Raw genomic sequence first — 27,877 nt, forward strand, 5'->3', positions numbered from 1 at the left:
ACCCCAGTAGTTGGCGCCGTTTGTGGGAACTACGATTTCCTTAAATATTGTTTAGTCGGGTATATGCGTTTGCGGTCCGATATGGTTATCGAAGGAATATCGTTGCAGGGATCTGGTCAAGGGGAAGAGTCGGGTGAAAACCTAGACGTCCCAAACGACCAGGAACGGTTTGCAGCGTTGGAACTACAGGTCTATACTTTGAATCAGGGTATGGACTAGTTGATTCAGCAAAATGCAGCGCTTCTGTAACATTTTGTTCCACCGGTTCAACATAACTTGCCACGATAAGACCTCTCGAACCCAAACGGAGGTAATGGGAATCTTAAAGAGCGGGATAATCATCCTCCCCAAAATGAGACCGAAGTGGAACAAAGCCAGGTGGGGAATCAATAGAGAAGTGATCCACCTATCTCTTCCACGGAGTTCCTGACCCCATGAAGACACAACTGTCAGTGAAAAGACAGAAGAGATTTCCCATTTTGACCTAGAGATGCAGGATCTTAAGTCGAAGATGGAGGATGTGATGCAGGCCATGAAGGGAAAAGGCATTGCAGCCATAGATGGTTTAGTGTAGAAGACCAACTTGCCGTTCAGCCCCTTGGTTATGAAATCCCCCTTGCCGAGCAAATTTAGAATGCCCTCAATTGAGAGTTTCGATGGAACCAGAGATCCCCTCGACCACTTGGAGACTTTTTAAGCGTTTATGCATCTGCACGCGATGCCGGATGAGTTCATGTACATGGCCTTCCCAACGACCCTCAAAGGATCAACACGGGTATGGTTCAACAAGCTGAAGCTAAGGACCATCAAAACCTTTGAAGAATTGAGTAAGCACTTTGTGGACCATTTCATTGCTGGCCAGAGGCATAGAAGGCCGCGGCGAATTTCAACCCCAACAGTTTCTATTGATTATTGTTTATTTTAGTTTTGGGTCACAATTATTTTATTATTAATTCTACTTGATTATTGTTTATAAAATTTATTTTAAAAATAAATAATAAAATTAAACTCTTATAAATATATATTTATAATGACTTTATAAATATTAAATATCAACTATTTAAAATAAGTTGCTAATTATTTATTTATAAAAGATTTTTTTTTTATTACAAAATAACTTTTAAGTTTTGACCACATGTCTTTTACTAGTATTAATTAATATATAAGATTGGATTCAAACTTATAGCACACAATGTTACCGATAAGAAAATATAAAAATTAACAAATGTGCGTCAATCATATCATTGGATGAAAAAATATAAATATTGCATTTGAAAGCATTGAATTAGTGGTTTGAATTTGAGTTTGGAAGAAATATTCGATTTGGTGCTCCCAAACATAACAAAAATGATTTGTAAAATTTTTTAAAATCATATTTGTGGTTGAGAACAAGATTAAAATGCATGGAGATAAAGATTGACGTTAAAGTGAAGATTAAAGATGATGAAAATAATATTAAAATGTGTTGAAAAAAATGTTAAGAATAAAATTAATAGGTGTTGGTAATAAGATTAAAATATGTCCGAGATAAAGATTGAAGGTGTTGGTAATAAGATTAAAAATTTATAATTCACTTTAATTGGGTTCAATCATTACAAATCATTTTTGTTATATTTGGGAACACCGAATAGATAAATTCAAAGATTTCATCCAATTTCAAATATAAGTTACCAATACCGACGCAATATATATATTTTTTTATCCAATAATGCGATTGATGCACGTCTATTAATTTTTCTGTTTCTTATTGGTAACAAATTTGAATTCAATGTTAAATATTAATTTATACGAGTGCCATTTACCATGACCATATTGATATGGTTGTTTGTCAAAATTGATTTCCTTATAAAGAAATTCTTTAATCTCTTAATTTATATTTAATTTTTAATTTAAAAAGCTCTCTTTAGTCACTTATATAGTGTGCAAAAGAAACCTCTTTAACAAAAGTAATATCCTTTTTAAAAGCATGCCCTAATGTAAACTCATGCAGCGTTGAACATAAATTATTTTATTTTATTTTTTATTTTTCATTAAATGCTTAAATTACCTTTTTAAAAAATATGTCTTAAACATCATAGATCTAGATTTACAGCAGAGGATTCTAGTCCATAATTTATTACTCCTAATTTGTAGATGCTAAACCCATAAATTTTATCTTTTTATTTTTTAATTTTCCTTTTAGTTTTGAGTGAAATAAAATATCATTGCTAAATCAACAATTATTATTATTATTATTATTTTTATAAGTCGTTAACTCAACTAATCTCAATAAAAATTTACACTTTGCCCCAAAAAAAATAATAATCTCAACACCCTGACAACTATTATGAGTCAATTACAAAAATGGCTTTTCCACACAGCATATGTCATTTATAAATTAAAAGACTAAAAGGAAATATCAACTTTATATTAATTTTAATAAATTCATGTAGATCTATTTGAATTGTGTTTTCTTTTATTTATTCTTTTAAAATTTTAATTTTTTGCGATTTCACTTTTCAAGAGCGTTTCCATCCATGACCCATAAAATTATGGTTTTATTTAATTTAGGGTATTTATTGATGCATCAAAGGCAATATGAAGAAAAAAACATAATTTAAAGGGAATTTTGTAAATTAATCAATTTAAGAGGATAAACGAAGAACAAACATAATTCAAGGAGGTTTGTATTTTTTTGTTTTTTTATTTTTGAGACATGAAGAGACGTGCAATTAATCTATTTTCTTTTTTGTTTAGACATGAAGACACATGTCCAATTGTTACTATTAATTGTTACACTTGTGCATTATTTTGACTTTTTTTCCCTCTCTACATTCAAGGTGTTCCATTGACATACGAAGGGGACAATATGAAAAAGAAACATATATAAGGTGGAAAGTTGAAGCAATTCCTGGATAATTCTATTTGTCACCTTAAATTTAGAAGACAATTATATCATTTATTTTGTTAAAAGGAAATACACTTTTGGATTGCATTAATGTTGTGTTGGTACCCATCAATGAAATGGAATAAAATATCTATTTCGGTTATTTTTTGGATATAAAATTTAAAATGAGAATAACCATGCAACTGAAATAATATTTTATCCCGTAAATCAATTTCACATTTAAATTTATAGAATGATCATTTCATTATTAAGTAATTATTAATTATATATATATATATATATATATATATATATAAGATTAAGTTCCCGAAAAATTCTCATTTTTCAAGTCTAAAAATCATCACCACCATCGTCACCTTCCACCACTAGACTTCACTGCCTTCCAACATTGTTTTCCATCACCATCACACCCACTGCCTTTCACCACAATCACCATTGTTGTCACCTTCCACCTACAATGCTACCATCGTGACCTTCCACCATTGCCACCTCCATTGCCTTCCACCTCCATCGCCCGCCGTCATCCACCATTGTTGTTATTTCTTTTTAAAAAATTGTAGATGAATATTATTTTGTTAATTTAATTTATTGAGACGAGTATTTTAGTTAATTAAATTTTAAATTAATTCCATTATAGATTTTTAATTGGTCCAACTAAACATTAGAGTAATTATTATCATTCCATTCATAGATTATTTCACACTTACAACAAAAAAATAAAATAAAAATAATGATTCCCATTTCATTCCTGCATTCGCTGAATTATATTATAATACTAATATAAAATAAAAGTCACAAATGATTTAGCAGTATCATATTTATAGTTCTCGAGGGAAGTATGGGTATATATATATAAAATAAAGGGTTAATTTAATAATAATAAAAAAAACACTTTAGAAAGCCTTATTTATTATAATATAAACACTACAAAATAAACCCATCAAAAAATACTTAAAAAAATAATAATTACAAATACGTCAATTTTTACTTTCATAATTATGTGAAAGTCAAATTACCCTTAAGTACTTTATGGGATTTACTAAACTACCATTGCTTCTCTTTCCAACTCATCTCTCTAATCACTACCATTATGAAATTTACTCCTCTTTCTCACCATTTGCAAACCTATGGCACACTTCCATGCTAAGAGACCCATTTCTAACCCTCATTTCTCTCTCTCTCTCTCATGAATCTTGGAACAAAGACTCATTTCAGACAAGAATTTGGGTTTCTTCTTTTCTCGCTCTCTGGGTCTCTGCAAGATCAACTTCGAACCTTCCTATCTCAGACCTTTGTTAGGACTACATACTCTTGCGAAAGAGCATAACAGGAAGAAGAATGAGTTGTAAAAAAAATTCACTACTCATGTAAAAAGTTGAATGGGCTAATGTAAAAATTTTACTGAATAATGTAAAATCTTTATTAAATAATGTAAAACTTACACTTAAATAAAGTAAAACGGTAATTATAATAATATAAAATCTTTACTGAATAATGTAAAATTTTTAATTAAATAAAATAAAACTTCAATACACTCAAGTATTGCACGAACATGCTTTTAGTCAAAATAGATTCAACATATTTATGATACAATACAGTATGCATCGGGTCATATATACAATAAGAACAATCAGCAAAAAAAAAAAAAAACAAAGACAGAGCATGATATCAGCATTAAGGTAAGCATCAGGCTTCATCAAATGGGTCTTGTATAAAATGAGAAATAAAGCAAGAGAAGAAGAGACCCAAATAACAAACATGTAGAGCGAGAAAGAGAGATGAGAGAGAGAGAGTATTGAAAGAGATGATGGTTTGAAATTCATTTTGTCTAAATTGGGTCTATCAGGACAGAACTGTGCCCTAATTCTGCAAATTGTGAGAAAGAGAAGTAACTTTTCAGAGAGATGAGAAGTAAAGAAAAGTAAGGGTAGTTTAGTAAATTTTATAAAGTATTTAAGGGTAATTTGATTTCTATATATTAATGAATAGTAAAAATTCACAAATTTGTAATTATTTTACTTAAAGTATTTTTTGATGAGTTTATTTTTGAGTGTTTATATTTATTGTGTGGTCGATAATTAATAACCAATCGAGGAATTTCTCGTTCTTTTTCAACATTTTTATTGACATAAAAAGCTCTGCAACTCCAGGGGTAGATTCATGAACCTTGCAAAAATTCCCGAATTAGAAAATCAGGTAAAGAATTAGAATAAGGCTGGTAATTGTTTTTTTATTAAATTAACCCAAAAATAAAAGTGGCCCTTTAAATATGAATTGTATGAGTAGTTGCATCGCAAGTTAAAAAACATATACTACTGTTAGTACTGTACTTATTTATTTTTTTGTAGACACCTCTTTTGGCCTCTTACTACGTCATTCATAGTCATTGGTCATAGTGGCATTGTCAAGTAATTCCATGAAAAACTATAGTCTGAAAGTACTTTTGCTTCTCTTTGACAACTAGTCAAAATAGCTCACTCACTTTTCGTGAACTCACAAGTACACTCCGAACTCGTCCCCAGTCCTTCTCCGTCCTCGTTATCTTATTCCTGCTTTTTCCTTCCGCGAAATACCCTCATCGTTCTGTATTATTTCACCAACCTACCATCTACATTCTTCATCGGAGAAATTACTCAATTGGAGAGCTTCGAAGGCTCTGATTCTCTGAGATGACGACCACCAGAGAACCGATACCTCCTCCCATAATCGGAAAAGCTGGAAGGTACACAATCTTTCTCACTCCTCCTTCCACTCCAAAACCCTCCGAAACCACCACCACTCCTAAGACTCACGAACAATCCCCTAAGAACGTCGCCGTTTTGCCTCCTCCGGTCCAACCTCCGCCGCAACATTTCGGCCGACCGGTGTCGGGCTCGTCGAAATTCGGGTTCCTGAGCGACGCCGCTGCCAAAGTGAAAAATGGTAATTATCAGTATATCTGAGGGTTTTTTGATAGGTTGTTAAGATCTATTGTTGATGGTTCATTGTATTAATTATTGATTTAATTATTTTGCAGCGCATTCTAATTTGGATGAGTATATAGCCAACTGGTTCGGGTTGAATCAGTCTAAGTATCAGTGGGCTTTGGATGATTATTTTGAAACTAAGGCCGTTGTGAGTTTGTTATTGTTTTAGTTTTGATTTTTGCAGTAATGAGCTTTCTTTAATTGTCATTTTATGTTCTTTATTTGGTAGATTGAAAATGTGGGGAAGACAGGAAAAATAACTTTGATTTTTTAGGTTGATCATAATTTGGGATCTAAAAAAACATAAAATTACACATAGCTTGATGCAATTACATGACTTAGTTGAGCTTAGTTTAGATTTGTCTTCGTCAGGAAAACTAGAAAACACAAAGCATAAGATTGGATATGATTATGCCATTTATACTCAATTCAGCTCAACAAAGCCTTTCCCCAACTACTTGGGATTGGCTGCCTGAATCCTATTTTTTCGATTCCATCGTATCCTCAATCAGATCACACGTTGTCATAACTTTCCTATGTTATTCTCATTACGAACTCTAAGGAATGTTTGACCTTTTCCTTCAAAATAATTTATTTGGCCAAAGGTTCTTCCAAAATGGCCCGCTCTTGTTCTTTCGTCTACTCTTCAGCGGATTCTCTCTTTTGTAGTAGATGCTGAACCTGCTGCCCCATTGACTAAGAAGGGGGCGGGTGCAGCAGCTACATGGACCCCTTCCTACTACCTCTATCACAGTACCCTTAGTGTGGAGTGTGGACCATATCACTCTCCCGAACTGACACATTTGGTAGTATTGTTTGCGCATGTAAAAACAATTTTTATCTTTGTTCTCTCTCTCTTTTTTTTAATCTTCTACTGGTGCTACTTCAATTATTTAACAAATGTTTTCATTTTTAATTTTATCCTTTATTGGTTTGCCATACATCAATCTCAACATTCTCATTTATGCCACTCTTACTTTCTGCCTATATTATTTCTTAGATGTCCAACATTTTGTGAATGATTGGTGTAATAGCTGTTTTATAAATGATTATGTCATTTATACTATTATTGTAAAACTTGATCAAAAGTTAGTTGCAAGGAACATACGGCTATATATGAATATTTGTTGATGCATTTTGGGCAAAGAGCGTTGGCATATCCCTGCTTATCCAATTGCTGTACTTGTTTGGAATTGCCTTTTTATGCTTATTTCAACTTTTGATGTCTTGATGGTAAAGCTTAGAATAAAATTTTATTTTTTTCCATTGTGTCTTAGTTTGAGGTTTTCTTTTCATTTTCTCAATCTAAGATTAGATAAGAAAACCGGCCGGACTTAAAGAACGTATCAGTTAGTGTAATTATGAACATTTCTTTTATTACAGTTTTTATGAACATTTTCTACACTCTGACTAAATCTTTGTTGAACAGAACACGAGCTATTTTAAGTTGGATTAGTTATTGTAGCAAAGCTAGACCAGTTAAGCTTGGTTCAAAGCTATATTAGATCAAATCGATGCAAGGACTGATATTTTTTATTTTTTCAGTTTTATTCTACGTGGTTCTAAAAAATTTGTTCCCATTATTCTTCTTCTCATGTTATAGAGCCTTCCATAGTCAATGTTAGCCCTGTTATGGAGCCTTTAATGGTTAACTGATATTCACTTTGTCTCTCTCGTGAATCAACTATATAATTTTGTCGTAAAAGTGTCGTGTGAATCAACTCTATAGAAAAGAAGAGTAAAATGAGGTTTCTAAATAATGGCTTGAGTTTTCATAGTACTGCTACTCTGTTCAATTATGTAAAACATCCCATATTTCCGCATATGGTTAAGAAGACAGAAGAAGAGGGTGCCTTACCTTCATATGATGGAGTTAGGGATGTATTTTTGAAGAAGCATGTCTAATAATAAATTTTGTTAATGATTTTAAAGAACGGTAGAAGGAGTCCAAACAGGCAGTTATTTCGGATGGATGGTCGGATAAATTGTCGGTTCATATGTAATTTTCGTGTGAAAAACCCTGCAGGACCCATCTTCTTGTTCTCATTGGATACATTTGACACATAAAATGAGTAAAAGAGTTCTAAGAGACGTCTGTGAAGCAGGTCAAAGAAAATAATGTCATATGTTTTCAATGATGACACAAAGATTGTGCCTGTGAGGCTATTCACAACAAAAGTACATATTCACTCGAATCACTCTTCATTTGATCACCCATTTGTCATAGCTGTAAATTTTTCTTCTTACCATTTTTTCTTTTCTTGGTAGGTTGGCCTTCTTCCACTGTTTTTTGAACACTACAAGCATATTCATGCGTGTTACACTGTTATCTTGGTAAATGTCTCCCTAGTTTCGTGATAGGAATGTGGGTGGTGTCCTATACCATTTTCTCTGTCGTTATCCATTAATGGAAAGCGTGGGGTTGTTTTTGCATTTTAAAGGAAGAGAACTGGTACAAAAGACCAAGCTAGTGTTTTATGAACTTCATTTCATATTTATTTTGTATATACATTTGATGAAGAACTCAATCAAATGTCTGTACACTGAGGGTAATACTAGGGAAAGAGGAAGACTAAGTAAACGTGGGTAGAGTTAGTAAAGAAAGATATGATAGCATATGGATTGAGTGAGGCTATGGCCTTAAATAGAGCGGAATGGAAGCACGGGATTTATGTAGCCGACCCCAAGTGATTGGGAAAAGGCTTCGTTGATATTGTTGTTGTATTTTTATTTGATCAGGGGTTACTTGATATGCAGTTGTCATGAGAAATTTATTCACCCCCTCTCATCATTACTATTATTGGTGGTGTTCTTCCTCTCTTCACCAAGGTAAGAATTTATAAATTATCTTTTACTTTCTTTTGAGATGCTTTAGATTGAGTTCCAAGAGGACCAAATTTTTTTTTTTTTGCTTGTCACACTCTCGAACTTTTGAGGGTATTTTGACAAGTAGAAGCACATCAGATGGCATGGTTACTCTTGAATGGATTGCACAAGTAGAGTTTCCCTCAACTGTCTTTCTTAAGTTACTAAGTTTACATTCTTACATGCTGTAGCAAAATCTTGTGTTTGCATCACGTAATGAATCTAATTTGAAGTTCTTTTACTTGTTGGCAATTGTTAAGTATTTGCTTGGTGCTTACACTGGTTTCAGGATGGAAATTTCTAGTGATTGAAGATCAATGATGTTTGTGTATTTCAATTTAATTCTTCTTCTTTCATGGATGAAACTTTAGATTTGGCTGGTTGCAGGGAAATGAAGATGCAAAAGCTAAAGTAATGGCCGGTAAAGGGCAGAGTGTATAATATATGCTCCAAAAAAGGTAACATGACATTTTAGCATTTTATTGTGTGACAAGTGTGTATTTAGGGTTTCTAACTAGGAATATCCTCGCAATGCAGGAAGTAATGTAAATCAAAGAAGAATATATAAAGTTTGTTGGGTTGTACGGAAATAATCCTTGTCCCAATTTCCATGGCTTGTTGTTGTTATGATTATCTACCTCAACGCCACATCAGCTAATGGAGTGCTTGACAGCTGATCTCTTTTATTTTTTGTTATTTTGTTATGATTATATTTGATCTATTCTGTATCACATGTAACCAGTTGATGCTACTAGTGCTGGATACTAATGCTTAGTGATTATCTCATTCAAGCAAAAGGGCATTGTACTTTTATTTATTAACAGTGCCATCTATGATATATGCATTGAATAAGAAGTGTTTGAGAAATGCGATTGCTAACGAAGTAACTACCAAACTGTCACAGTGGATGGACGGATGGATTAATGCCCCTTATTTATCTACTTATAGTTACTTTACGCTGTCACCTGTGTTTTGGTTCTGTTTCCTTTTCTATGGTTTTGACTATCACAATTGCTGGAAATATTAGATGCAAACATGAAAAATGTTTTCCCTGTCCCATGAAATAGCAAATGAAAATTATATTATGAGGAAGATATGGTGAAGAGGCAATGGAAATGAATATGTTGCTCTTTTTTTTTTTTTTTTTTTTCTCCCTTTCTTATATATATATATATATATATATATATATATATATGTATATATATATATATTTTTTCTTGGTGTGTGTTAAAAGTGACCTGTGTTGTTTCACCCAGAGAAGTTTTGGACAAACTCCTCAACTCACTCACTGATGGGTTATGTGATTTGTTCAGTTGTATCCACCATTCCCTCATTTTCTTAATGATCTTAAGGTGTTTATTTAACCCATTTATTTACTGGTTACCATAACTGTTAGGGTGTTCAATATTATTTTCCACGTGATTTATCATATTGTTGAATACTATTACTTTTAGGTTGTTTGGTGTATGAGAAAAACAGTTGCAGGAAATCGTTGTAAGAAATCGACTGATAATTACTATTGCAGCATGACTCTAGGTACACTATTGAAACAATTGTGCACTGATTGAAAATGATGTAAATTATCTTCTTCTTTTTTTTTTTAATCTTTATCTCAAATATTGTTTTATATTTACTATTGGTAATGTTATTTAAACAAAAAAATGGTGCTAGTCTAGCTGCAGAGTAGACACAAAAACTCTAGAGGACGGATTGTCCAGCCTTTAGATGCATCTGGTGGTCAAAGATCCCGCTAGACTGTTAGAGTTTTTAGTGCTACACTTTGTTTTTAAAATCATTTTTTATGTAAAGTTAAATATTCGAGTTTCCAACGCAAAAATTAAAGAATGCGCGACTTAATTAACTAAAAAAATAAGATAAAATTTTTCACTCCATTTAACGGATTTTATGGTAATTTTTTTTGGAGGGAGTATACATATTTATTGGATTAGATACTAGTTAATACATGGTTTCGGATCAATCACCATAAGTAATTTTATTGAAAATGTGCAAATTTTTAAAATATATTTTTAAACTTTTTACCTGCGTGTCCAAATGGTTTTTGATAGGACAGATGGTTCCAAGACAATTTAATAATTTCTCCCATAACTGCACACCTAGAAAGTAATTTTGCTTTTAAAATTTTGAGAAAGAAAATATTTTAATAATTCCTCCAATAACTGCACCCTATCATAGACCTAGAAAGTAATTTTGTTTTTAAAATTTTGAGAAAGAAAATATTTATTTGGGGAAAAAAATAGCAAGTATACATGGTTTTTTATTTTTTTTATTTTAACATTTTTGACACTCTTACGAGTCTTACCATACTCTTGGAGATATATCTATCTTTGGCCTTAAAACTAAAAAATAGACCACTAGAACATATGCCTTGGTGATAAGTACAAAATATTTATGATAGTTCATGAATAATCTTGTTCAAACTAAGTCCATCATGGAGAATGGGTTTTGTTTTGTCTGTGTTTTTCTTCCTTTTTTTTTTTTTCCCCTTATGTTGTTCTTGAGAGTATAATTTCTAATTACTTACCCAAAAAAAAAAAAAAAAAAAAAAAAAAAAAAAGGAGGCTTTGAACGAGTTAAAAGAATTTATAGTTTGAGATCTTGATTATTGTTTTTAAAATTTGTGTCCCGTGTGTATATTTATATATATAGAAAAAGTGCAAGAAGTCCCCAACAAAGTGTTAGAAATTGTGAATGAAAATTGTTTAATTATTCATCAATAGATGTCTTTGACTGAATAGGTGTGATCAATGGTTGGTTGTGGAATGAAAAGATATAACTCAAAACCAACAGACACCGTATGAACCTTTGCAACTTATTGGAATGGATGTATCAAGTGGTGATCAGACACCATGTGAACCATTATAATCAATTGAAGTGGTTGTGTTCCGTAATGAATAGACACATATAAATGGTTGTGTCCAATGATGAAGAGACATTTCTAAATGGTTGTGTCTAATGATAGAAAAACACATTTAAATGGTTGTGTCCAATAATGAAGAGACACAAATAAATAGTTGTGTCAAATGATGAATAGACACCATTCTATCTATAAATACACCCCCCAACCCCCGCGCGGCCGCCGGCGGTTCATTTGCACAATTGATTATTCTCTCCCTCTCTCAAGATGAACCCAACCCAAGTGGATGTGGGTTCTAGCCATGGTCAAGTGGTATGAGTCACTTAGACCTTAATACAATTTCATCGAGCCATATTAGGATTGGTCCGAACCATTTGGTTCGGATTGCACCCAATTTAGCATTTATATAGTATAGATGCATTTTTAAGTCAGATAAAGTATTACACAGAGGAGGTTCGTTATATTCACGAGTTTGTAGTGCTGTTATTGGTGGATGTAAACCGTTATATCCTGAGAGATAGATGCCACTGAGTCCGTTAGTACCACAGCGGGACGAATCTGTCTTAAGGACATAATATCCAATACAAGCCTCAGTTCAGGTTATTTATTTATTATTATTATTATTTTATTATTTTATTTTGCATATTTAATTAAATATATAGTTTCATATTTAATTAATTATTTTTTAATATATTATTAATTATCTCATAACATACTAGTAAAAGGGTTATTATATTTTAAATGTCACAGAAAACATATATTTTTCCGACACAAAGTAGAAATAGTGCTAAAAATCCCATTGTTTCTTTTGTGCAAGACTCTTTGTTTATTGAAATTAGTTGCAACTTGTAAATATTGCATAAAACCCTCATGTATCAAAGCTAAAGTGTAAAAAAAATTTACATTGCTTTGTTCTGTGTTAAAGTTGGAGTGAGTTCGAGTTACCTCACTATGCATACTTTTTGGAAAGAAAATCAATCTTGATTAAATTTATTTAATTTTTTAAAAAATATTTATAAACAAATACTTAACAATTAGTTAAGACCTTAATTTAACATGAAAAAATAAAGAGAGAGAGAAAAAAAAAAAAAAAAGAGTGGGTTTGGATTCTTAGATTGTTTTTCTAACTTGGATTAGCATACATTAAACCCATTTTGTTAGGGCATGAATCGAGTTTAAATTGACATCTTTCACACACACAAACATGTAATATGAATTTTTGTATATACAATATATTCTTCTCAGATTCTTCCTATTATATATATATATATATATTGCTGTATCTTTCGAGTTGAGATTTCAAATATACACATTACAAACAGAAAAAATATTAAGAGTATATTTGTGGTCTACTTAAAAAAAGAAAAAAGAAGCTCAATTAATTAAAAAGGGAGTGTATTTATCCCCACCCTTTATTATATTTCACCATATGTATTTAATATTTACTAGCAAAATTTGCGATGCGCATGATAAATTAATTATTAAATAATATAAATATAAAAATAACAACAATAACATCATGATTAAAAATCATATAAAATCGTAAAAAATAAATATCAAATAATTAAAATAAAAATAACTACATCATTTACAAAGTACAAACACAATTATAAAAATTAAGTCGACAAGAATGACTATGAAATAAATAATACATAAAAATAATTAAAAAATAAAGACTTGGTGTTTAATGAAACTTTTTGTTTAGAGAATTAAAGAATGACCTTAATCAACAAAAGCGGGAATACATGAATCTAAGAAAATAGACCAAATCGAATGGTGATGGGAATAGAAACAACCAAGTACATGCTTTGGGACCATTTCCAAGCTAGAGTTCTCCATCCAATCGATAAATAACGTAGCACTCTGTCTCATTCTCGGGAAGACGAAGACCCCAAAGATAATAAATTGTTCAAAAGCAAATGAAATATAATTGCACCAAAATCAATTCGTACAAATATTTCTATTTGTACCAAAGTAAAACTTTGTATTACAATTTATAATATATAAAATTTTCAATTCAACCAACCAAACACCAATTAGTTTTTTTTTTTTTTATTTCTACTTCCATATATATAGAATTACTATATGAGCTGGAAATGGATTCAAGCCTATTTTATCTTGAATTTTTCAAAAAACGGATTCGAAATCATTTTAGGGAATTGAAATAATTTTATATTAAAAACAATCAAAATTTATAAATTTTCTTTAAGCTCAACAATTAAATCATGTCTATGGTTTAGATAATTAGATACTTCAATTATCATATTAAAAATGATTCTTTGATAATTGATTTTTTGTTGTTGTTGTTGCAAACTTGATAATTGATCACTCATGAAATGAGGTACGCAAATGATGTTAACTAAAACCAACAACTTGTGATTAAATTGTTAGTGATTAATCCAAAACATTGGAAAATATGAAAAAATGAGTAAATCAAACTACTATTATTTGTAAGTTTCATTCCATGTTTGAAAATAAAAATTGCAAAATGACAACCAAATGAAGAGTTGGAGAGGCTTAACAGTCAGATGGTAATTGGACCTTATGGAGAGGACGTGAGATATAATTGTTTCCAAGCCAAGAGATGTAGACATGATTTGCACCTACCGGGAAAATAATAATAATAATAATGTAGACATGATTTAATTATTAGAAAATTGAATTATGCATCTCCCTTGTCCTTCACCCGTTCGTTATTTCTTCCCTTTTCATGCTGGGTCGTTTTTTTTTTTTTTTAAAAACAACTTTTATTATTATTTTTTTTTCAGTTGATGTCGTCCTTACACTTGAACCTAATCATATATAAAAAGGATTTAACATGTAACTTCATGTGGCATGATAAATTTCGGGAAGAATTATAAGAGATACAAAAAGAATCATCTTCGTCAACAACTTCCTTCTTCAGTTGGTCAAATGCACAATGAAAGGCCCTGTTTTCCTCCTCCTTTGTAAATTGAATGGTTATTCCTATTAAATAGGTTTTCTGGTTAAAAAATACAGATATTAACATAAATATACATCTAATAGATAATTTACAAAAATAAAAAATACCAATCAAATTGTAAATTGTGAATACTACTTTACTAATTACAGGTGTATCAACCTTTCGAAGTATGACTTTGATAAATACAGAGAATAATCTTCAAATAAGAGATTCTAGTGTACCATATTTTCAAGTAATTAAGTAAAACAAATAAGAAAATGAGAAAACATTATACTGCCAAATCAAGATACATTAAAAACTCATTTTTTTCCATATATTAGATGAGAGAACTGATCAGCTCCAACTAATTTTCAGAATTTCATACCTCTTTACTAATTGAACAGGGCTTTAACTTGAAAAGCTGTAAAAAAAATTAATAACAATAAAATAAATAAATAAGTAGATAATGAAATAACCCTCTCAAATGCTTGCATTGCATTATAAGCATCCTTTCAAAAAATCATAGCAAGTTCTAAATGTAAAAATGATTAAAGCAGAAGTGATATTTATCCCTTTTCGAAATTTCAATATGCAGACTTACATTGTATAAAGCAATATATACCTGCCCTGTATTCGATCAGTTGCCGAGAAATGTAGGAAAATTTTTAAAAGCTTTGAACATTTCAATCATTTGGGAAAACAAAAAACTCTACTGAGTAGAAACAGTCATTTTGCTTTAGCGAAGTTGAAAAGGACATAGGCAAATCAAGAGGACTTTTGGTATCTCATGAGTTTCAAGAACATGAAGAAGTGTAACGGATGAAGACCATTTGTGAAGTTTAGAACTTTTTCTAATTTATAATGCATGAAGAAGTGTAACGGTGGAGACCATTAAAATACATTTTTAATGTATTTTTTCGTTTGTATTTTTTTGGTTATGAATATATATATTTTTTCCATTAATATCATCGTTATTTAATTTTTTGTTATGAATATACATTTATATATTTTTATCTATATTATTAATAGAACATATGTGTGTGTCTGTGCGTTTATTTTATTTATTTTCTTGTTTTTTTATTTATAATAATAAATTATGTATGAATTATTATGTGTTCTGAATCACTTTTATAATAATATTTTTTATGTCATTAAAGTGCTATTAAAGTGGTTTAAATGTATATACAGTAAAAAAATAAATCAAAATTGTTAGTTTTAATTTCACTGACTCCCCTTTATATTTGGCCAAATATTATATTTGAACAATTTTTGAAAATTACTATCACTCGTGCTACAAATGTTTGTTCCGTTTTTCACTCACACCCTAATCGTTACCTTTAGACATCCGACGCCATATAAAATAACTTAAATGCCCTTTAAATTTGTCAAAAAAAACTTTAACCTAAAGAAATATACTAAAAGACTAAACTATCCCCAAATGTTTTGCAAATTTATAATATTATATATATATAGAGTAGTGATCTCTTGCTCCCAATGGAGCAAGAAAATTATTCCACACCTTTTACAGTGATCATTAGATTAAATCTAATTGTTACATTCTAAACTCACCTATATGTTTTTCTTTTAATACAAAACCACTATTACTATTTTTAGTTTCCAAATTTAATATTTTACCAATATCATTAATATAACAATAAAAGGTAAATACAAAAAAAAATAAAAATAGATATCTCTTCGCCTCTCGAAATCACGTCTTACAACTAATCGAAATTTTGTTTTCTTTAAATAAAAAAATTATAAATATTAAAGAATTGTATCCATGACTTAATACTAAAGTTAACATTGCTTATTTGTTTGAGTGTGAAAAAGAAATTAAAAATTACACTATTGACATACAAAACATCGACTAAAAAATAATAAAAAATTAATTTTCTATTTTTTTATCCACTTGATTACTTAAGGTGCACAACACGTCACCCATAAAAAATTTAATAGATTACAATTTAAATTATTGTATACCTCCCTAAATGCATACTATTTAAAAATTAAAAATTCAATCTAGTTTTCTCTAACCCCTTTGTCACAAATTGTTTCATTTTTTTGTTAATTTTGTTTTATTTTATTTCAGATTCTAACTAGTTATAAACATATTCCAATTACTCATATGTCATAATAAGTCACACAAAATCTTTTTTCTAATTCTACTATAATAACGAAAATTTATTGACGTAATGAGGAGACAAAAAATTCTATTATTCTATAAAATTTCAGATATATATATTTTTTATTTATTTATTTTAACTGGCACCGGAACTCAACCGGGTAGGGCCCCTTCTGGACCCACCCTAGGCTATAAACCGGGGATGCTGTCGACGACCCCACACCTCAACAACAATTTCAGTCGAGAGTTATAATGGCGATGAACGGGTTCGAACATAGGACATGAGCGTTTTCAGATCATTACCTTACCAACTCGGTCAAGCCCCCAGGCAAAATTTCAGATTTCGATTCCTTGTAAATTAGTTGTTTTTCTTAATGTTTTTTTTAATACTGCTATTATTATATTATCAAAGACATTAAAGAAAACAAAAATTTCGATTAGTGGTGGTGAGACGTTCCAGAGATAAAGCAATTTCCATTTTTATTTGTTTGATACTTACCTTTTATTGCTGTAATTAATGGTATTGATAAATTTTAAATTTAAAAACTAGAAATTGTGATAGTGGTTTTATATCAAAAGGAAAGTATATAGGTGAGTTTGGAATTTGACCATTAGATACTGTGGAAGAATTTTCTTGCTCCACGGACAGCAAGAGATTATGACTCATACTCTATCTATATATATAGAGTATGAGTCCTAATCTCTTACTCTCCGTGGAGCAAGAAAATTAATCCATACTTTCTATATGGATTATTAGATCTAACGGTCATTTTTTAAACCCACCTATGTTATTTCATTTTAACACAAAACCACTCTCACCCTATTTTTAGTTTTTATATTTAATTTTACCATTACCACCTAATGTAACAATAAAAGGTAATTACTAAAATAAAAATATAAATCTTTGAAAGAAAAATAATACCAATATAAATCTCTCTCCATTTCTTCGTGCGTGGGTGAATTTGAATCCATGAACAAAAGTGTGGACAAATAATTACTCTCCATGGATAAGGCTGTGAGAAGAGCTTCACCCAATTTTTTCTTGGGTTACCTTGTTATTTCTGAGGTGGATTCTATAATCCCACCATAGTCAGTACATCATTATCATCCAATAATCAAACTCATAAATTCACAGATTCAATAAAACTGAAATAGAAAGAACTTTTGTTCAAATTTTAAATGAAATTTTCTTTAATTTCAATTTCAATGAATCAATTTGATATTCCAAAATGCAACATTACAGTATATTTACTGGTAAATTTACTTATACTATAGAAGTATATTTATTTAAATTTTAGCATATGCACGTGCAAAAAAGACCACACAATATTGAATACCAAGAACAACAATTTTGAACAATATAACAAGAAGATGTTTCTTAAAAAACAAGGCTATAATATCATACTGTTGTTGTAAAATTGAAAGATACGGGTATTGTTTTTCTTTAAAATAAACATATAAAAGAAAAACAAAATTTTTGTAATATATATTAATATTAATTTTCTTTCAAAAGTTTTTATTTTTATTTTGATAATTACCTTTTATTGTTATAGTAGGTGGTAATGGGAAAATTAAATATAGAAACTAAAAATAAGATTCGAGTTATTTTGTGTTAAAAAGAAATGATATTGGTGAGTTTAAAAAATGACTAACAATCTATATAAAAAGTGTTGATTAATTTTATTGCTCTATATAGAGTAGGGCTGTAACTTGGGCGGGTTAACCCAACTCAGCCCAATCCCAACCCAGAAATTTTGAAATCTGGACATACAATTCACAAATCAGGTTCATGTTCATGTTCAGGTTGGGTTTTGTTAAAACCCAGACATATTCGGGTTGGGCTCAGGCTCAACCCGAACCCAATCTAAAACCCAAAATTAATTATTATTTTTATTTATTTATTTTTTTTCTCTCCTTTCTCTCTCCTCTCCCTTTTTTCTCTTTCTCTCTCTGCCGCCGTCCCCAACATGAAAAAGGGACTCATCCGGCAATGTTGCTTCTTTTCAGCGATGGCGCCTGCCTCCTCGCCGGAGATTTGGGTTTCCTCTCCCTCACTCCGGCGATTTCGCCAGATGGCCGTCTCTTTGAGACCTTCTTAGGGGACCTCTCGACTCTATGGTTCACTTCTCCGTCGTCATCTCCTTTATCGGTCACCGTCGTCGTCAAGAAACTCTCTCTGAAACTGTATAAGTCTGAAACCTCAGAGATGATATCATTTGTTGGTTTAATCACAACCATTGGGTAGATCTTGGCTTCATCGACTTTAGGCAGCTTGTTGTTGGTGGGTTCGATCTGTGTAGAAATGGGTGGTTTCATAATGGGTGTCTCGGAGAGTACTTCTTTGACGGTTTCTTCTTCGGGTGGCGACGGAGGAAGAGCTCTGCAGTTGGCATCAGATTCTGGCGAGTGGTGGTGGTGATTTGGAGGAACCACATCTGGATTTTAAAATAAATAAATAAAATTAACACTGAGATCTGAAAGTATATGGGTTTTGAACTTATGATTCTTGTAGATTTTGTAGTTTACAGTTGCAGAGAGAGAGAGTTGAGAATAAGACCTGCGATTGTGGAGGTTGAAATGATTTGCTCTAAAATTTTGTTGTTTTTTAATAATAATATAATCAAATATATATATATATATTTATATAATATATATAAATTTTCGAAAAAAAAATTATTATTATTTTTAAAAACCCAACCCGTCAACTCGATCCGAAAATATTCGGGCTGGGTTTTATCATAACCCATGTTGGATACAATTCGGATTGACCCAAACCAACCCGATTCGAGTTGAGGTTGGGTTGAGTTTGGATTGGGTTGAGCCGGTCCAACTTGCAGCCCTAATATACAGTATGATATAGCGATGTTATTGAAAGATATATGGATCGGGTAAAAAAATGGTTAATGGACCCGGGTCACGCCTTAACTCGGCGCATGCGCAACTGGTGAGGTGGGTCTTCACCGACTACAAGACGTCGTATTTTCTCCTTCTCTCTCAATCTCCTTCCATTCATATAGAGGCGCCTCGCACCCTTCAATCGTCTCTCTCTCTCTCTCAAATTTAGGGCAAGTTTTTCGGACGACACAATCTGCTTCGACACTCCGCAGGACGCAGCCTCTGCTATCGCCTCAGGTTCAGCCTCTCAGGTGACACCGTGACAAGGTATGTTCATCCTCTCTCTCTTCTCTCTCCTTTTGCATTAATCGATCTTTTTTTTTTTTTTCGTCTCCCTAAGTCCACTCCAATCTCACAACATCAGCAACCATACCCCTTTTCCTCATAATTTTTTTGCATTTTCACATTCAATCCTACGAAAATTAAGGATCCCTTCTAGTGGGTTATCTCTAAATTATGCGCATACTTCACAAAACAAAAGTTAATAGTTTTTTCTATTGATTTGCACAGAAGTCTTCTGTAGCAATGATCAATCAATCACTGCTACTAAGGTTGATTCCTCATCCTGAAATCAAGAAAGGGGTAATTGGCTCAAAAAAAAAAAAAAAAAAAAACCACAATAACACAAAACTCCAGTGAAAACTCCATCCAGGAGATCATTCGACCAAACTGCTTGATTTTAGATATATATATATATTTTATATTATATTAATTGTATGATCGGCAATGCTTAGTTATTATTGTTTCCGTTTGATTCTCCATCCGTGTTATGGTAATTGTGATCTTCTTTCACATGCTAGCAGGACACTCTTCTTAGGACTCTTAATTGTCCGGTTTTGTAATTTGCATTCTCAAGCACATACAAGAACCATTTCCTCAATTAATTTAGGCTACCGATTAAAATTCCTCAAATTTGGAGTATTTGAATATTTGAGTTTTTCGTTCTATTTTTATTGATAAATGCTTATATCTAGAATATTAGCAATTTAGTTTGATTTATGTATTTTTAATTTAACTCATTCTTTAATTTTATTAGGTTAAAAATAACAATGGTTCAACATCTACCTTCAAACAAGAAAGTGAAAAGTATGTCTATTCTCTCATTCTATCAAAAGAGAAGCCAAATGAGTGAGGATGATCAATCGAAAATGGATATACCCAGTGCATCTAACATTGACAATGATCTCGATTCACAACCTCCCACCATACCTCAAGTTGTTGAACCCAAGCAACCTCACTCTACTTATATTGAAAGAGATCTCGGGTTACGTATTCAAATACATGAATACTCGGTGAATCGAAGGGATGAGATTAGACGAGCTTATATCAATTTAGGGCCTTATCAACCTGAACTTTCCAATTATCCTAAATTTTGGAATGGAAAGCAATTTAAGTGTGAATGGTTCAAACTAGGGATGCAACTTGGGTTGGGAAACCCGAACCTAACCTGAGCCCAATTCGATTTGTTACGAGTTTTGGCAATTATTTTTACAATTAGGGTTGGGCTTGGGTTGAAAAATCTCAATCCGAATTGAATTATGGTTGGACTTGGGTTGAAGTGCTAGCAACCCGAGTCAACTCGAACCCGAATTATAATATTATTTTCATATATATTTTTACTTTAAAATATATTATATATATTATTTAAACTATCATTATCTTTTTTCTTTTCAACTTCTTTTGTTATAGTTGTTAAAGCCTCAAGGCGCACAAAAGCGCAAATGCCTCCTGGAGCCTGAGGCGCAAGGCGAGGCGCGCGCCCGACTGAAGTAAGGCGCACGTTGAAAAAAAACAAAACAAAACCCACCTAATAAAGTATTAAAGATGCAATAGTATAGATAAAGATTGTAATAATGTTTGGATGCTAGAAAATTTGAGTTCATCTTGCAAAAATCACATGGATGTGCTATTACTACTTTTAAGTCAAATCAAATCTAATTTTGATTAAGCACGATTTAAGTACGAATAAAAACGTTTTTGCAAGTTGCAAGCACCATGTTTGGATGCATTAAATAGAAATTATGAATTTATCTTGCAAAAACCACAAGGATCAACTGATCAAGGATGTGCTATATTTTCAAATCAAATCAATCTAATTTTCTATAAGCACCATGATTGATTGATTAGGTATATCTCTATTATCTGTTTTAATAAGGAGTAAACAAAATCAATCAGGCGCATCACCAAACACATGCAAGGCAGTAAGGCACTAATCTACAGAAATAACAACTACGCAAAAACCCTCAAAAAAACAGAGGACCAACATCATCGAGATTCTAGACAAGCATAAAAATAAATAAAAAAAATCTGCCAAAAGCAAAAGGAAAGAACTCAAAGAACTGAAAGAAGAGAGAGCCGAGAGAAGAAGGAGAAGAAGAAGAAGAAGAAGAAGAAGAAGAAAAAGAAAAAAAAAATCTGACATTCTGAGGAGAGAAGAGAGAAGAAGAAGAGAGAGGAGGAGGAGAAGAAGAAGAAAAGAAGAAGAAGAGAGGAAAAAAAAAAATCTGACATTCTGACGAGAGAAGAGAAGAGAGAAGAAGAAGAGAGAGAAGGAGGAGGAGAAGAGAGAAGAAGAAAAGAAGAAGAAGAAGAAGAAGAAGAAAAGAAGAGAGAAAAAAAAAAAAAAATCTGACAGAGATTCGGTGAGAAGAGAAGAGAGAAGAAGAAGAGAGAAAAGGAGGAGAGGAGGAAAGAAGGAGAGAGAGAAGGAGAACTGACCAGCAGATATGAGAGGACCGAGACTGAGAGAGCCGGCAGATATGAGAGGACCGAGACTGAGAGAGCCGGCAGATTCGAGAGCTTCGCAGATATCGTCTTCGCTGCCGGCAGATCTGTCTCTTTCCACTTTTGCTTTTGGTTTTCTTTTTATTTTTTCGTTTTGTAACTCGTAAGATGTGTAATAAACAAATAAAAAGTAATAATAAACAATTAATAAACAAATAATAAAGAATACAAAACTGAAAAAATAACAAAACAACTATAAAAAATTCCCTGTTTCAAGAGGCGCGCCCGCCTATGGCCTTGCGCCTGTTATACAAAGGCGGCCGCCCTATTCAACCCCAGCGCCTTAAGCCATTGGAGGCGACATGGTGGCGCCTGGAGGCGCCTTGCGCCTCAGGCGCGCGCCTCCGGCGCCTTTAACAACTATGTCTTTTGTTAAATCTTAACTTATTGTATGTAATTTATTAAAAATGTACAAAATGTCTTTGAACTTTTTTTGTTTAAGAGTAATTTAATCTAAAACTAATTCAATATCATATTAAATTTTCGATGTGAAGATTAGCCATATGAGTAACCCGAACTAATCCGAAGTTTTTACACGAAATCTAAGCCCGACTTGCAAGCCCAAATTTAAAAGTAGAAGGTTGGGTTGGGCTCTGGTTGAGTAGTTAAGGTTGAGGATAGGGTTAGGGTTGGGTTTGGGTTTAGTATTTCATACGGTGGGTTGGGCTCAAGTTAGACCTCAAACCCTCCCGAGTTACAGCCCCAGTTCAAACAAATGGATATACCTAGTGCATTTAACATTGACAATGATCTTGATTCACAACCTCCCGCCCTACCTCAAGTTATTGAACCCAAGCAACCTCACTCCACTCCACTTATATTGAAAGAGATCCCGGGTTACGTATTCAAATACATGAATACCCGGTGAATCAAAGGGATGAGATTAGATAAGCTTATATCAATTTAGGACCTTATCAACCTGAACTTTCCAATTATCCTAAATTTTGGAATGGAAAGCAATTTAAGCACGAATGGTTCAAACATTTTCCTTGGCTAGAGTATTCTCCTTCAAAAGATAAAGCATATTGTTTTCCATGCTTTCTCTTTGAAGAGAGAAATACAACGATGAGTCGTTTTTTACTTATTGATGGTGGATATTACAATTGGAAGAGAGTTAATGATGGAGATAATTGTGTATTCTTGAAACACATGGGACTTCAATCTTCACCACATAGAAAATGCGCCATGCTTTATGGAAATTTAAAGAAATCAGCACAACATATTGGAGTCTATCAACGAATTTGAGTCTTTACAAACCCTTCGAGCACAACTTAGATAGATATTTTGTAATATTTGAATTCAAATATTTATCTAGATTATGTTATAAAACTTTTTTTGCTTAAATTTTGTTATTAAATTTATGTTTAATATTAGCCCACCCCATTGACAATTCCAGGATCCGCCCTTGCTGTCTCTAAATTGAATTAAGATTATTGAATCAAACAAGAAGAAGAGAAATGCCTGGATTGACCTGCAACGCCTGCAACAAAGAATTTCAAGACGATTCAGAGCAGAAGCTCCATTACAAGTCCGAATGGCACCGTTACAACCTTAAACGCAAGGTCTGGTTATCTCTCTCTCTGTATATACACGCACATCAACACATCTTCTTTGTGGTTTAATTTAGGGTTTCTTTTGGGTGTGCCAGGTTTAGGGTTCATTTGTATTCATATAATTGGAATACCCATTATTTGAGCTGAGTTTTACATGTCTCCAAAGATTAGATCCACGAATATCATACAATTTTTTACAATATCATTTTGTTTTCCTCTGTTTTCTTAGCAAACAAACGGAGGGTTGTTATTGGTATTTGAATTATTTTATAATCTATTATGTCTCATCGTTTTGAGTTTACTGGTCATATTTATTATCTGTACAGTTCCTGCCTTTACGTTGATAAGTTCTATTTGTTTCAGAGGAAAACAGTTTCTTGAATTTTTACAATGAAAATAAATTTTTATGTTTTTGGGGACTCATTATATACATATTTAGGTGTACTTCCTTTCAAGAGAGTAGAAAAAGAAAAATCATTATTGAAGTAGTATCATAAAAGAGAACGAGAATGCTATCGTGTTATTAACAGCAACGACTGTGGCTACTGACTCGCGTTTTTTTGCATATTAAACATGAATTTTGATAATGAAATTGGTTTATGTGTTTTAAGGTCTATATTTCAATCAAAAATATTTCTTGAAAATTTGTTTCAAAAAGAGTCTATTTATCCAACAGATAATTCTGTATCATAAGTCACAACTCATCTATTAATTTATGGGGGTTCAAAGTGTCTCTGGACCTGAATTTTCTTTTTACAGAACAAGCTTTTTCGGAAAATATTGCTGTTGAAAATTGAACTTTCTGAGATGAGAAGAAAAAATAAGCTCCATTGCGGCAGAAAATGGATAGCGTACATAAAAATGGAACTGATTATGTTCACATTACAAGTCTTGGAAAGTGATATCCATCTAATATTCTGTAAAATATAAATATTGAAGACTTGAACTTACCAAATGCATTGAACTTGGCAAAGCCGTTTAGCACAGTAGTTACATGACATTGAAAAGGGTGAGTGGATTTTGAGTTGAGTCTTATAGTTGATAGTGTGTGTGTGTGTGCATGTTGTGTGTTTATATAGGAATCTTGAACCAGATCATCAATGGGGTTCATGATGATAAAATGGTGCTGTACTATTTCTAATCTCAATCATTTAGGTATATTAACCTGTGACATATATAAAATGATCTAAATGATAATTCTTTTATTTGTATTTTTATTTTTTATTTTTTAAGGATCAATTCCAAGAAATAATTATTTGTTAATGACCAAAATAGAATACTTTTATGGTGTTGATTTCCAAAATAGTTTTTGTGATATATGCTTCATGTTAAGTGAACAGGTCTTTTTGGTTGTTGCAATGTTTTTTTCCTTTCTAAGTCACCATGATAAAGCAGTGTGATATGGCCTTCCGTTTCTTTCGCTTCAAATTTAATGTAGCCAAAAGAGGCAACAGTTATTGGATGTCATTTTATTAGACAAATATATTTTGTGCCAATCATAAATTATTGACGAACTTGAAGATAAAAGATTGAAGTCCAGATTTTATATACTTGGTTGTGACTGTAAACCATTATTGTGGGTTGTGGCTGTGCTTAAGATATCAATATTGGTCTTCATATCAGCAAGCTAGAGGACTTGGATTGCCGTATTGGCAATATCAGTGGTAAACAAAGATGTAAATGTGGTTTCATTGCTGCAATAGATAGCATTTGATGAACTTGCATTGTTTAACAATTTATCTCTTCATTATTATTTTCATGGTCAGGTTGCTGGAGTCCCAGGAGTGACAGAGGCACTGTTTCTAGGTAGACAATCTGCACTTTCTGAAGAGAAAAAAAAGTTAAGTGAGACCCCAATGCTCTATAGTTGTGGCCTTTGTGGAAAAGGATATAGAAGTTCCAAGGCTCATGCGCAGCATCTAAATTCACGAAGTCACATACTTCGGGCTTCCCAAGGGACAAGGCATCCAGATGAGGGGAATGCAATAATCAAGCCACTCCCTCGCCGTGTTTCAAATCAGCCTCCCCAACAAAGAGAGCAAGAAAATGAAGACAGTGAAGGAAGTGATGAGTGGGAGGAGGTTGACCCAGAGGAAGATTTGATTGGTGAAGCAACTGATTCTTTGACTCATTTGAATGTCAATGGGCTTGCCACTAATGATGACATGGATGATGACGATGATGATGATGAAGAAGAGCTGGATCCATCCTGTTGCTTTGTGTGTGATCTAGAGCATGATACAATAGAAAGCTGTATGGTTCACATGCACAAGCAGCATGGGTTCTTCATACCCGATGTTGAGTATCTGAAGGATCCAAAGGGCCTCCTAACTTATCTTGGCCTGAAGGTAATAAGTTATTTTCATGCTGATGGTATTTATTTTATTTTTTCTTCATACAAGTCTGTTTAACTGGTCTCATTTTTTCCCCCAGGTTAAAAGGGATTTCATGTGTTTGTACTGCAATGATAGATGTCATCCTTTCAACAGCTTGGACGCGGTTAGGAAGCATATGACTGCAAAAAGTCATTGCAAAGTGCATTATGGTGATGGTGGTGATGACGAGGAAGCAGAGTTGGAAGACTTTTATGATTATAGCAGCAGGTTTTTATTTTTGTTTTTCTTATTAAGTGAGGTTTATCTTATTAAGTAATATCTATATGATCACCAGTTGTTGCTATGTCAATATGTATAAGGCGGGTTGCTTTCTTTTGTAGCTATGTGGATGCAGATGGGAAGCAGCTGATTGCATCCGATGATTTGAGCAACACTGTTGAACTTGGAAGTGGTGGGTCTGAGCTCGTTATAACCAGGAGAACTGATGATGGGATATCAATGAAAGCACTTGGATCCCGGGAATATATGCGGTATTATCGTCAAAAGCCGCGACCATCACCTACAAATGATATTGCCATCACTGCTGCATTAGCCTCAAGGTTTACTTCTGATCTCCAAAGCATTTAGAAATGTTGTCCCCACACAAACCCCAACGAACTCAGCTCCTCAGTAAACATTTGTCTCAGCCATATGGAGTTGGCCACACGTATCCTGTTTAGAGAAAGTTTAACTTTAGTTAAATAACAATTCACATTTCCCTAGCATTTTTCAATTAGAACCATGCAACTCTTCTTTGCCACACATGGCCAATTCATCCTAGCCAGTTCATTCCTAACTTTAATAATTTGTTACCGTACTAAATTTCGGCCACACTCATTTTATATATCTATTGTTTCTTATCGGTGAATTATTTTGTCCTATAAAGTATGGTTGCTCTTATATATGTTTTTTAGAGGTTCTTTTTAAGACCTTGGTATTTATGAATGTATTGTAACATGTCTATAGTATTTCCAAATTTTACTAACGATAAATTTTATATATATTTATATTCTTATACATGTTAAAACTTCTTACATTAGAGTTTCTCTAAACTAATAGTTCTATTATTTATCCCTCCGTACTCAATTTTGGCAAAAAGATGGGGATATTTCTTTCTTCTTTTTCATCTCTAACACTACAATTCATAGTTTGACTCGTCAGTTTAATACCGTGATATTTTTAGTATTAAAATATTTTTAAAAAGACCATATAAAATAAAACTGTAATGTGACGGAAAAATTATGTTTTCATTTCAGGTATAGGAGCATGGGGCTGGCAACGGTGCAGTCAAGAGAGCAGATGGTTCGGATGAAGGTGATGAAGCAGATGAATAAGTCGGGGGTGGAGGTCATGCGCTCTAAGATTGGCATGAAGAGTAATGTCATCCGCAACCTCCCCAATAATGTCCCATATTAATCCTTCAAAGTTAATTGTTTTTTTAGCTATTTCGTCTCTTCACGATAAAACCTTTCATCTCCAGACATTGTTTAGTTTGTTTGTATTCCTTCATTAATGTTTGTGAAATTTTCCTTTCAACAGTAATGTGTCATAAAAGTAAAAAATAAGGGTTCACCCATCTCTTTCCTTTATGTGGGAGTCGATTTCATTTTGTCCAGTCTTTTTATTTTCTTG

At 32.4% G+C, this 27,877-nt stretch overlaps 2 protein-coding genes across 2 annotated transcripts; both read left to right on the plus strand.

Annotated features, from left to right (window-relative positions):
• Positions 1-5,338: 5,338 nt before the first annotated feature.
• On the plus strand, positions 5,339-9,605 carry LOC132308772 (uncharacterized). Its single transcript, XM_059806987.1, has 4 exons — positions 5,339-5,809; positions 5,904-6,001; positions 9,106-9,176; positions 9,256-9,605. The coding sequence occupies exons 1-3, from the start codon at positions 5,557-5,559 to the stop codon at positions 9,157-9,159; spliced, it is 405 nt and encodes a 134-aa protein (XP_059662970.1). The 5' UTR covers positions 5,339-5,556; the 3' UTR covers positions 9,160-9,176; positions 9,256-9,605.
• A 10,013-nt stretch (positions 9,606-19,618) lies between these two features.
• On the plus strand, positions 19,619-27,834 carry LOC132308773 (cytoplasmic 60S subunit biogenesis factor REI1 homolog 1). Its single transcript, XM_059806988.1, has 6 exons — positions 19,619-19,800; positions 23,714-23,879; positions 25,637-26,218; positions 26,304-26,473; positions 26,587-26,805; positions 27,502-27,834. Exons 2-6 carry the CDS (start codon positions 23,775-23,777, stop codon positions 27,659-27,661), a joined length of 1,236 nt encoding a protein of 411 aa, XP_059662971.1. The 5' UTR covers positions 19,619-19,800; positions 23,714-23,774; the 3' UTR covers positions 27,662-27,834.
• The last annotated feature ends 43 nt before the right edge of the window (positions 27,835-27,877 follow it).

The sequence above is a fragment of the Cornus florida genome, unplaced genomic scaffold, assembly GCF_030987335.1.
Source record: "Cornus florida cultivar Cherokee Brave unplaced genomic scaffold, ASM3098733v1 CherokeeBrave_3.0.0_Hap2_Chr05, whole genome shotgun sequence".
NCBI classification, from domain to species: Eukaryota; Viridiplantae; Streptophyta; class Magnoliopsida; order Cornales; family Cornaceae; genus Cornus; species Cornus florida.